The sequence below is a fragment of the Aulostomus chinensis genome, chromosome 17 (genome assembly GCF_037954235.1).
Source record: "Aulostomus chinensis isolate RoL2024-O1b breed Wild chromosome 17, RoL_Achi_v1.0, whole genome shotgun sequence".
NCBI classification, from domain to species: domain Eukaryota; kingdom Metazoa; phylum Chordata; class Actinopteri; order Syngnathiformes; family Aulostomidae; genus Aulostomus; species Aulostomus chinensis.
The window spans coordinates 19,931,187-19,943,540 of record NC_141336.1 but is presented as its reverse complement, the minus strand read 5'-3'; the positions used below and the strand labels follow the sequence as shown (position 1 = coordinate 19,943,540).

At 44.5% G+C, this 12,354-nt stretch overlaps 2 protein-coding genes across 8 annotated transcripts in view; both read left to right on the top strand.

The window, feature by feature from the left end:
* Window positions 1-5,520, top strand: part of LOC147246692 (signal-induced proliferation-associated 1-like protein 1) — a 37,623-nt gene extending 32,103 nt beyond the window's left edge. For all 5 annotated transcript variants that reach the window (XM_086182102.1, XM_086182103.1, XM_086182106.1 and 2 more), the window contains exons 15-21: window positions 681-896; window positions 1,454-1,616; window positions 1,711-1,912; window positions 2,116-2,265; window positions 3,111-3,228; window positions 3,482-3,560; window positions 3,747-5,520. In XM_086182102.1, the coding sequence (XP_086038228.1) occupies window positions 681-896; window positions 1,454-1,616; window positions 1,711-1,912; window positions 2,116-2,265; window positions 3,111-3,228; window positions 3,482-3,560; window positions 3,747-3,890 (1,072 nt within the window). In that variant the 3' untranslated portion in view covers window positions 3,891-5,520. The remainder of the gene's footprint in view (window positions 1-680; window positions 897-1,453; window positions 1,617-1,710; window positions 1,913-2,115; window positions 2,266-3,110; window positions 3,229-3,481; window positions 3,561-3,746) is intronic.
* A 3,774-nt stretch (window positions 5,521-9,294) lies between these two features.
* Window positions 9,295-12,354, top strand: part of LOC147246691 (regulator of G protein signaling 6-like) — a 38,507-nt gene continuing 35,447 nt past the window's right edge. The window contains exon 1 of one of the 3 annotated variants that reach the window (XM_086182220.1): window positions 9,295-9,824. The gene's annotated coding sequence lies outside the window, so the exon portion shown is untranslated. The remainder of the gene's footprint in view (window positions 9,825-12,354) is intronic. The other 2 variants (XM_086182221.1, XM_086182219.1) reach the window with 2 other exon arrangements.

Below are 12,354 nucleotides of genomic sequence, written 5' to 3'. Positions count from 1 at the left end.
TGGCATTAACAAAGCGAGTGTGTGCTTGTGTGGGTTTGCAGTTGCATGTATCTCCATATATCCATGATAGAAAAGAAACGCAGTTGCTAGAAATGCAGACTGTGCGCTCAGCAGCGTCCCCCCCTCCTCTAAACCCCACTTCCTTTGAATCAACTTTCTTCCCTCTCTTCTTCACTCACCCAGAAATAACTCGGCTCCACCAAACATGTACATAGGAGACTTTGTTTTTTAGTATGCACACGCACTCACACACACACACAAACGCACGCACTCTCTCTCTCTCTCTCTCTCTCTCACACACATACACACACATGAAACTTGCTGCACGAAAATTCAAGCTTTTATATCAAACTATGGAGGAATGTTGTGCTGGAAATTGGGTGCAAGGACACAGTGTCCTATTTCTTTTGAATTCCATCTGCAGAGGGGAAAAAAAGCAGATGGAACTATTAGACTTTTCTAATGTTTTCCATTGTTTACGAACTATATATTAGTCTTAATACAACTGTGATGAAGCAAGAGATTAACACAAAATTAAGATTTCCTAATTTATCAAAGACCAAGTGAAGATGAAACAACAAAGCTGTACTGCGTTTTTCTGTGTTTGTGTATTCTGAAATTGCATAAATCACCATCTCACCCTCCTCCTCCCTGCTTCTTTGCCTCCCGTTTGTCTCTAGCACATTGAGTTCCAGCCACTCAGGGAGTCCGATGGGCCCGGGTTGCAGTCCCATGTCCCCTCAAGACGAGTCGGCAGCGGCCACCTCACCTACTTCCCAGAATTCCCCAGGCCCAAAGAGTTTCTACCCTCGGCACGGCGCAACCTCAAAGTACCTGATTGGCTGGAGGAAACCAGGGGGAACCGTCAACTCGGTGGACTTTGGCAGCACTCGCAAGTAAGACGAAAAACAGCTGTGAATGTTTAAAACCGATGTTGTGAAATGTTTGTCATTCCATGCAGAAATGTGTCCTGCTGTTAGTAATGTTGGTGTTCTAAAGACAAGGATGAATAGTCTTCTCGTTCACTTCAACTCTTTCCTGGTCAACAGTGACCCCGTGTGGTCTAACTGTGTATTTCAGCTTGCATGAATATATTGACCCTTTTCGTGTTTCACATAGCAGGGTTTGTCACATTGTTTGGCTTAAAGAGTGATTGTATAATTTGCGGTTGATGACAACAGTGGTTTTCACAGTCAACAGCTGCTCAACAAACCACAGTTTGTGCTGGTGAATCAATGTGATGATTAAGCACATTCCTCAAAGGCACATCAGCATGAGAAAACTGTTACAGCTGCTCCAACATTCACGGTTTCCCATCCAGTTTGGGGATTTAAACTCATGACCTCGAAACCATCGGCATGCTTGAAGTTCATCACTGCTACCTCCTTTACTTTTGCATCCTGCAAATGTGTAAAAATTGTGCGTCTGAGTTGAGTTTTGCTCTTCTCTCCAGACGGCACCAGAGTGACGGTCTACTGGGCAGTCAGCCGCAGCTCAGGGCCAATCTCCGCGGCTCGCAGTCGCCCCAGCGGCACACTGCCAAGTCCAGCCTGGAAGAAGACTTGAAGAAGCTCATCACACTTGACAGCCCTCCACCCACTACAAGTGAAGAGAAGGTATTCTGAGAGGCATGGACCAGATTGATGTTCGTGATGTAGATGGAAAAGTCCAACCCAAACAGTCTGTTTGTCATTTTTTTTCTGTGTGAAGCCTTTGTTTCCGGGCCCGCCACCTGGCCGACGCTCCCTTCAGAGAACGCTGTCAGATGAGAGTATTTACAGCGGGCAGAGGGAATCGTCCTCCGCTGAAAAACGAGACACACCCACTGACCTTCTGTTCAGCTGCTCCACCGTGCCACGCTCACCCACTGCTCGCCATGTAGCAAGCCGACGCACATCTCACAAATCCCTGGGTGAGTTTTCAGCATTTGCAGTTGTATTAAGTGTAATAGGTACTGTATGTTATGATGAGAGTATTGAAATGAGATGATCCGAAAATGAAAATCTCCTGTTTTGTGTGTTATGCATCATCGTTTTTGGCTGTGTTTTTCTCATTCCTGTCATGAGAGATTACATGCTTTCCAGTGAGGTTTAATCTGCGGTTTCTCCATCCCAGGAGACCTGTCGGCCCCCGAGAGCTCTGAGGTGGAGCAGGAGAGGAAGAGGCAGCAGCTGCAGGATTCTGTTGTCATGCCCCTGCCTGACACCAGGGCAGACGGCCCACTGGACTGGGCCCATCTCGTAGATGCAGCCAAGGCCTTCGAGGGTAAGCACACAACATCATTTCCTCCTCTTGGACTAGTTCATGGGATCTGGAGAACACCAGTGGATCTCACCTCCACCCTCCTGCAGGAGACCCTAGATTGACCTACAGGATAATTCATGTGTAGTCTAGCTTAGCCACACGTCCCTCCATTGCATGTCTGGCTCAACCCGCCATCATCCTGCTGTTGTAGAAACAATGCTCTGGCTTGTTTACATTTCTGTGAACCAGTCATAATTTTCATGGGTAGTGTTAATCCCAGGATACAGCAATGGTGCCCCTGCATGTGAGGTTAAGTGTCAGGAATGACCTTTTCTCCGTAACTCCCACGTCCAACAGCAAATGTTCTGAACTTACTTTATAACAATTCAGCAAAGGAACCAAGCGGGACCTGCCTTACTGGCTTTAATGTGGTTATTTTCCACCAAAAGGGGCACTTTGGAAACAGCAATGCACAGGAAGTGGGATGACGTCTGAAATAGTCGCCCGCTGGCAAGCTTATATTGGTAGCGTTGTTCAGGTGACCTAGATTGATTCATGTCTGATCTGACGTTGGTCACAATCTTGCCATCATCACCAAGCACTGAATTTCTCATGTGACATGTGACTAAAGTCTAGGGAGATCATGAGGAAAACTGCAGCTTTTTATTCTCTATTTCTGCCAAAAGATCCTTCTAAATCTTTTACTCTGGATCAGTAAATCATTGGAAGTGATGCCCGGGGAAGGGCGGAACCGAGAATCTCAACTGCCGTACTCTTGATCACCAGGGGAGGTCACTATTCTCCTAACTTTGTTTCCTCTCTCTGCAGCATCTCTGATAGTACTTCTTCTTGAAACTGTTTTCCAGAGCAGAGGCTGGTCTTCCTCGCAGCCCAGGAGGAGAGCGTCATGGCTGAGAGTGCAGCAGCCAGCAGCCCTCAGCAGGCTGAGCCTCAGGCTGCCCCACTGAGACAGCCCTCACCCGGGTAAGAGGCCTCAGGTCATGGCCAGGGACCAGCATTTGCTTTAATCCACTGGTGTCTAGAACTGTGCCATGAAAAACCCAGCAGATATCATTAAAATCCAAGGGGACTGCATCTGATTTTCCTCATTAGTCTTCCTCTCTGGTTGACCTCATGCTAATCAGGAGAATCAGCAGCCTAATTCTGGTCAGGTTTAACCAATCCCTCGAGTACCGGAGTCTGTCCTGGCTTATGTTCTGATTGTGGGTTTTCACAGGGAGACTCCAGCCTGTCTGATGGGGAAGGTCAGCCAACTGGAGTCTATGGTGAAGGTGCTACAGGAAGACTTGAAGAAGGTTAGCTTTTGTGGTTCAGCTACGCTGAGAACTCTGCCCCTCTTCAACTTATGCATTTGTAAATCACCTACAACTGTTAGATAAGCAGTCAAGCCCACCGCCCTTCTAGAACACCAATACTAGATATTTTGACACCCGTTGGCGTGCACTTCCATGCTCACAAACATCATGTTTCTCTGTCACCAGGAAAAGGATGCCAAGGCGTCTCTCCAGGCTCAGATCCAGAGCTTGCGTGAAGACAACCAGCGTCTCCTGGAAGAGTCCTACAGTGCTTCAGCCAAACTCAAGAAGTTCACCGAGTGGGTCTTCAACACCATCGACATGAACTGATGCACACAGCTGTTGACTGAGCTCCAAAGGGAGTATATGACCACTACTCAAGCTGACCTAAAACCTCAGTACTGTGCACACATCATGGTCCTTCTAGGAGCATCTAAAACAAAAAAGCTTCATAAAAACTCGCGGTTTACAAACCAATGCCAACGTGGACTTAATCGTCATCCTTCTTCAGCCTTGTGAATCTGTGCTATAATCACCATGAAAGACAAAAGCGGCGATACAAGAGAGGACAGAGGGACTCTGAAACAAAGCAGTGGCGTTTAACTGTGTGGCATTTTTGACCAGCATGCACTCCTTTCCACAAAAAAACTTCACAAATGATGCGTTGCCTCGCGTCCGATCTGAGGGATTGTCGGCATTCCTGCATGTCAGAAAAGAGTTAGGTTGAAATTGAACCCTAAAGGGATTTAAAGTTACTGTCCCCATTTAGCCTCTAAACTAATTACAAGTGAAGAGAGTTTCAATTAAAAAAAAAAGAAACATAAAATGTCTTTATCCCACGTAAGCTGAATATAGTCCCATATTTCCAAGAGGCTTAAGAATCGACGGTGTGTTGTAGTTTTATTGCTTTTTAAACATGATTCAATCGTTCCAACTCATTGATGACACCACTGTTTATTTTTTTACTAACCAAAAGAGAATATACGCTAGAAAAGTTATACGAGAGATGCTTTTATTGTGGCGGTGTGGGTAGGTAGACAGACAGACCCTTCGCATCAGCACATACTGTAAACACTGTAAGGTCAAGTGCCTGTCTATCTCCTACGATTGTATCAAGTCATGTTTGAATTCTAGAGGGTTACTGCACGTCAAAGCTGTGTTCGACTACTGGTCGCCAGCTTCTCTAAAAGAGGATTTATTGTTAAAACAAAACACAAAATATGGGTGCTTGACAGTTCAGCGTGACTTATTCCAGTTCTTGTAAATATATAACTTTTATTTTCTCACCTCTGCCCTGGATATATTTAAAGCCTATTTATGAAAATTTATGACGACGGCTAAAGAGATCAAAAGAGATGTGCATGTGCTCATCCCAATCAGTTTGGAGGGTATCCTTCATCTCGAAACACAGTAAAAGAAAGCAAATGTTGTATTCATATGAAATAAATCAGGCCAATTGTTCAGTTTTGGGGTTTTTTTTTTGGGCCTTTAAAGTCCTCACATTCATTTGCCAGTCATGCCTGCTGCAGTGGATTGATTGGCAGTGCCACCTAGTGTTAAAAACATGTAAAATGCTACGTGGAACTGATTCCTCCTGCATTCATAGCATGCTAGAAGACTTCAGCCTGATCCTGAACTCTCTAGATTAAATCGGTACTATTGAGTATATGATTACATAGTAAGATATTGTGTAAATCCTGAAATTCCAGCTACAGAAGGCTCTGTAGTGTGCTTGTAAGCCCAACCTTAATTTGGTCTTTAAAGGACCAGACAAAGTCTATATTTAAACCTCATAACTGTTTCCTTTTGTACTCAGATACTGTGCAACTGTATATGAAGAGAATTTGATATTCATCAGAATGTGCACCTTCATATTTAAAGATTATTTTGTATGTAAATTAGCTTCATTGGCAAAGGTTCTACAGAGGAGCGCATCAGGAGCAAAATGAGCGATTAAACGGTGGGGGTGGGGGTGGGAGTGGGGGGGTCAGGATAAAGACTGTGTCCCAGCCAGGCCTGTAGCACAGCAGATCGCCCTTGCACCTTCATCCTTAACACGTGTGACAGCATGTCATTCTGTTTCCATTGAGCTGTGATGTGTAAAAAATGTTTATATCTATTAAAGATATTTTGTTGAATTACAATTTGTCCCACACGGGGTTTTTCACTTCTTTTTTTTTAGCATGCGTGTTTTTATGTAGGCATTAGGTGTTGAAGCGACTCTTCGGTCGGATGCTCAGTAATCTGCAGACTTTTACTGACATTTATAAACAAACAACCACAGTTTGCTGCTATTGGGAGTAGATTGTGACCAGCTGCTGCATTCAGCTGAACATACTCCCTTGCGCTCCAGTGCTGCAGCACCAAACTGTAAGTTTTTAGTTTGTTTTTAACTCAAATAAACCTGCTGGTGGAGTACGAAGCGTATGGCTGGATAAAGAAGATGTGGTTTACATCAGATGATGCGTTTGAGAGGTTTTAAACCGAGGTTTTGGACTATTCAGCTGTTATGAATACTCAGTCTCCATTAGTTTCAAGCTAATGATGTGGCTGGTTCTCTATTCTGAAGTCACAAAAAGTGACGCTAAACGTTCCAAAAAAAAAAAAAAAAAGAAGAAAAAAAAGAATACATCCTTGTGAGCGAAGTGCACATTTGTCAGTACCTGAAAGGCAAAATTAGCTTTTGGGGTAAAGTATCACTTTAATGCTAACTAACTTCAATGCTACTCACTATTATGTAAGAAACGATCCCACCTTTGATAACAACTCAGGAAAGCAATGTTGGCCCTGAGTGCTGGGAGCCGTGAGAGGAGGCTTAAATGGATACCTGTCAATGGGCTGCTAGCAGTCGGCCGCCAGCTATTTCCCTGTGATTAACAGAGAGCTGCTGTTTTTCCTCTCTGGCGTGATTACATCAGGCAGTTGCCCTGATGGATGAGTCTGGATAGAGCAGATTGATGGATGAGAATAACCTGAGAGATGCGAGGTGATGACAAAGGCCGTTCCGGATCCAATAAACGACTGCATTGTTGTGCCTTCCAAAGTCATGGCTTAATTACTACAAGTCATCCTCTCCTCTAACAGCACTCCTTTACCTGCATGACGGAAAGCTCCCCCTGTTTTTTTGGTCCTTACTGGCTGTTAGGAGATCCTTCTGTAACGTCATTTCAGTAGATCTCAATACTAAACCGTAGAAAATGGTGATTCGGTGATCTTATATAATCATAAATAAAATGTTATGTAATACAGCACTATATCATGTCATAGCAAGTGTATTGTTACATTTCTCACATTATAATGAGACGTTTTCTCGTTTATCACAACATAAAAAGTAATCCAGTTATGAAATGAAACTTTTCTTGTTATAACAGAGAATCTGTCACATTATAGAACCATGATTTCCTGGTTACAACACGGTGCTTGTGTCATCTGTCCAGCCTTTCGTCCACGGCGCTCAGCAGCAGTCGAATCTCTCCACGTCCCATCTCAAGCAAAGCGTGTAAACGAGCCCTTGCTCTTTATTCAAAGTAGCGTCACATTAACAACAGCCGTGATTAAACTAACCCCAGTTTAAAATGTAAAATGTTTCATGTTAAAACCAAATAAGTTTTCGTGCTGTAACATGGAACCTTTCACATTTTTACAGCGAAAAAAAAAACGCTAAAACATCTTTAATAACAAAAAATGTCTCATAACATGAAATTATCTTGCGATCGTGTGAAATATAGCTCGCTATTACCAAAAATATTTTACGTTCTAAAGTAATAGTGATCAGTTTTTGGGTCTCTGGCATGACAGCGAGAAACTGCAGTCACTTAGCGTTGGTTTCTTGATCAGCGAATTCTCAGAATGAATAAAAAGTCAAAACAATCCAAAAAAATCAAACCAAATGAATAGACTTTGACCTGATGGTGCTAAATGAGAAGTCTGTGTCAACAAATGAAGTCAAATGTATTCATTAGGGATGTTGACGATACACAGATTCATTCGAAGAACTTCATTGAAGCATCAAATCACAGTTTTAATATGTGGATGGTTTCTGTTTCGAGAAAGAAAGGACGCTCGACCTTGACTGCAATGTTTACAGGATATTATAGGTGTTGATGTAACATCCTGAATGTGACGGAATATTCACTCGCTAATGGTGTCAAAAGTCAGCTAAAATCAAAAGAACTGAAAACTCCGGACACCTGTTTTTTATTTAAAATCATGGCCAAAGTCTAATTTTGTGTCTGTATCTCTTCATAATCGCCGTAGAGAGAGAGAGAGAAAAAAAGGAGAGCATTTAATATCCCTTTCACGGGGTAAATGTGAATATTCCTTTAAGACCGGCCACACTAAGCTTAATATCTCCCCTGCAATCTCCTCATGTCCAGATGCAACACCCGCCTGCCTCAGTGTATTTCTGTCCAGCTGCACACACCAGCGGGGTGTGTGTGTGTGTGTGTGTGTGTGTGTGTGTGCCCAGCAACGTTGCTCTCTGGCAGTGGTGTGGCTGTGAACAGGCTCTTTAATAATTTAGCATTAATGCAGATTATAGCAGGGCTGGAGCCCCTTAAAGCAGATTAGAGAGTTCCTGCCTGTCTGACTGTCTGTCACCTTGTTAATGATGGAGCTCCTTAATGTCGGAGCAGCTCACGGGACAGGAAGAAACGCTGATGGCAGGTCACTGCCGCGTGGGTCATGAGTGTTGTAATCATTGAAGCTTATGTCACATAGCTATGACTGATGGAGAGGATATGAAATACGCTCCAGCTCTTTTCCCGCGTTGAGAAACACCTGGGGTGAGCACGCTCGAGGCGCACGCGTGACCTCGGTTTCCCCTGGTTACCACACTTACCGAGAACAGCGGTTTTGACTTAATCTGATTCCGCCTGTGGGAAAAAACAAACACATTTGTACCTGTTATAATGAGAATTTCATCTGTTTAGCATGATAGAGTTCAAGCTTCGTCATGTGTGAAGTACCTCAAATATTTTCCGGCAACACTTCTGAAAGCTTGGATACACAGAAGCAAGCAAGATACCTATCTGATAACTGGTGGACTGGTTCTGTCAACACATCTGTGTACACATCTGTGTGTTCACTCTGCATGCATTCATCCACAAATGGACCATGTTTTCTGGAGTAGATCTTCCTCAGGGGCTTTTGGGATCTCATTTATTGCAGGGGAAAAAAAAGAATTCATTCGTTCACGTTGCCATTTAAGCTTGAGTGATTCCAGAGTTTCCATGAGGAAGGAAGAGAACGCGCAAGCAGCTGGAACGGAGTGTGTTTGCCATCCTCAAGCAGGAGTGGTTTCAGTCGTTTAAAACGATTTAAGCTTCAGAAAAATGAAAATATAAAGGATCAAAGTCGTGTGCAACAAGGAGCAACAACTGCAGGAATAATGGCTTCATAAAAATGCAGCCGTTCACATGTAAGCTTTGAATACAAGTTGAAAAGCTGCGTGAGCCTGCTTGCTCAAAGAGTCGAGTGTGTGTATATTTAGACAGTGTGTGTGTGTGTGTGTGTGTGTGTGTGCGCGTGCGCGCTCACTAACTTGTTTTTATAATACAGTTTCAATATCCCCCTAATGAAATGTGTTTCTTATTTTCAGCATCAGTGGGCGCTACTGCAGTGTGCATCTCTTTCTCTTTCTGTCCTCCTTTCCTCTTCACTGTGCATCTTTCTCTCCCTCTCTCACACACAAACACACACACACACACATGCTCTCTCTCTTTCTCTTTGCTTGTCTTTCTCTGCTCTCTATTCTCCTCTTTATATTCTCTCTAATTCCTTCATCCCTCCCCCTTTTCTCAACTTGATCTGCCCCTCTTTACAGCACCGCATCTCCCTCCCTCCTTCCCTCCCTCCCCCTCCCTCTCTCTTTCTCTCTCTCATACACACACTCACTCTTTCACTCCTGCTCAGATTCAAGCACATGCAGACACTGGAGAGAGAGGGAGAGGGGGATGAACGAGGTGCACACATGTGAGGATCTCCTGAACTGCCGGGGCCAAGGCAGGACTGGTGAAGAGAGACGTGGAGGAGGGATATACTGCAGTGACCAGCCAGCCAGCCTCTCTTGCTCTTTCTCGCTTTCTCTCTCTCTCTCTCTCTCTCTCTTCCTCTCCCTCGCTGCTTCACTGCTTTCATCCCCCTGTCTTCTTCATCCCCTTCTCTCCCCCTCTGCCAATTACACCATGAACCTGCCTGCTGCTTGTTGCTAAGGGGGAGCCAACCAGGGGAGCAGAGTGGACCAGGCGTTATTTTGTTTCTAAGGTAATGAAAAGCTTCAGTGATGGCAAGGTGTCACAGATGTTCCATTGCACTTGTCGGCTGGTCTGCCGGGAGTGAACGGGAGCTGCAGGACTCAATCACAGTATAGATTAGGGTGTATCTGGAGCATGGCTTTGTTTTGTGCATGCCTGTGTGAGAACTCTGTGCCAGTTTATCCAGTTTTGGCTCAGCTGACTGGGCGTCTGTGGGCTTGTTTATTTGAGCCATTGCGGGGGGTTGTGTGAATCTGTGTGCACAATGTCCTTTTGTGTTTGCGTCCTCTGAAATTGGTGTTTGCCGTGTGCACGGATTAGAAATCGTGCATGTGCGGACACAAGCACGAGAGCATGTGGAAGCTCTCCGGGCAGGTTTACAGCAACTATCTGTGTTGCATCCCTCTCACTTTGACATCAGCTTTCTCAGACACACTGGCCCACTGATGGGAGGAAGTTCTTCTCTAGAATTACAGCCCCCTTTTCACATGGGACTTATTTACAAACAATTGTTTTCTTTAAACAGGTGCTATGCAATCTATAGCGCCTGCCTCTCTATATGGCCCCTGAGACGGATGCAAAGATTAGCTGTCTAATGTGCTCAGACTCTAAAAAGAGCACAGACGTGTTAGCCAATGGGAAGAGCTGCACTCCGCACTACTGGTGGCAATAGCAAACAGTGAGGCGAGAGTGGATGATTACTTATTCACTCATGCCTATTGCCATGCTTCACGCTGTAATAGATTTAAGTGTTCAACTGGAGCCACCTTGCTGGTTTGCATGCTGGTGGTACGCTGAATTTAAACGATTTCAATTTTCTCCCCTCGGAACATCAGAGCCATTATCTTGTTAAAACTTGTAACATTGCACAGCCACAATTACATAATTCAACGACTCCAAATCCCTCGCCAGCGGCTGCCATTGGCAAGATGCACTGTTACTAATTCTGTCAATGTATGAAGCTTTTCATATTTGTGCCTGCTCATGTGTGACTGTCATGAAACGCTCTTCAAATCGTTTCTTCCCTCAATAGCTCATCGCAGCTTTTTACAAATAATAGCTGTTGCTGGCAGCTTTATCCTCGCACACTTGAATTTTATGATAAACGATGTATCAAACTGTGTAATCCAACCCCTCGTCACCACACACACACGCGTGTGCACGCACACACACACACACACACACACACACACACACACACACACACACACACAGACAACTAAAGGACTGAGCAATGATTTCACTCGTTCAAAACGCAAACACACACACACACACACACACACACACACACACACACACACACACACAGGACCCTTCAATGGCAAAGGGTAGACGCAGCTGAGGGCTTGTTGAAGCCAGCGGAGGTTATGGAAATCCTTTGTTAAGCAGAATTAATTCAACTTAGAGAGTTGGTGGGAGGGATGGAGAGAAAGTGACAGTGTAGAGAAGGTTGTAAATAAATCCTTTAACAGCAGCTTTCGAGGCAGCTGTGGGGGGGGGGGGGGTTAATGTGGGGAGATCAGAGGTAACCATCATGATTGAAGTTAATGGAGTCAACACTTGCTAGTGCTTAGTGTAGAAACAAAAACCAAAAGAGTGGCCGGTAGGGATCATCAGCCACGACGACTCTTTATCGCGAGTTGTTGACTGCAAGAGAAGATTTGGTTGAAGTGAGGATTTGTCAGTGAGGCCTTACAACATGCGAGTACAGCAGAATGTAACATCTTATGGGAGCTGGCCGTTCGTTGAGGCGGACGTGTCACACGGCAGGAAGCTGAGTGTTTTCACGGGGTACAAAAGTTTGGGCACCGCTGTTTTTGCTCATTAATGAGCCTCATTATTACTCCCATCCCATTTAAAAAAAAAAACAAAAAAAACCTGACAGGATGCATTCCAATTAAGGTACATTATGAGTGACATTGCTAATGCTAATACTAATGCTATCCCACAGTTGGGACTCTTCAGCAGTTGTGCGGCACCCAAAGACGGATCCTGCTGTCCCTGTGGGTGCAGGTCAAGGTGGTCCAACCATTTATTCATATTTGAGCAAATCAGCACGTATGTTGAATGCTGAAAGGGGTCAAAGAAGGACCGCCGACAGCCATACTCTGATTGACTAGCGCTTAAGCTGGGTTGAGATCTGCTGGTTGAGATCCAATCAGAGGAAGAGTTGGCGTTGGTTTTGACAGAATGTGGATCTTCAAGCAACAGATGCTACAGTTTAATTTGACTCTTGTCATAACCCTGGATGTACGTAGTTTAGGAGTCATGGCTCCATTTAAATCCCAAATTTAAAGTTTCCACTTCAACTTTTCATCCTTTTCTGTTAGAGCGCATTTATTGACCCGCTCAGATGTAAGTTCTGTTTTCTCGCAAATTCAGAGGTGCGGCCTCACTGCAGCATTGTAGATTTGACTTTGAAGCTTTAGTTAATATTCATGTCCCATCAGCCTACCTGAGCTCTGCCTGTCGTCTGTCCGCGGTGTGACAGATGCCTCCTTCCAGCTGAATGTCATGCTGATAACGGCTGGAGGAAGTTC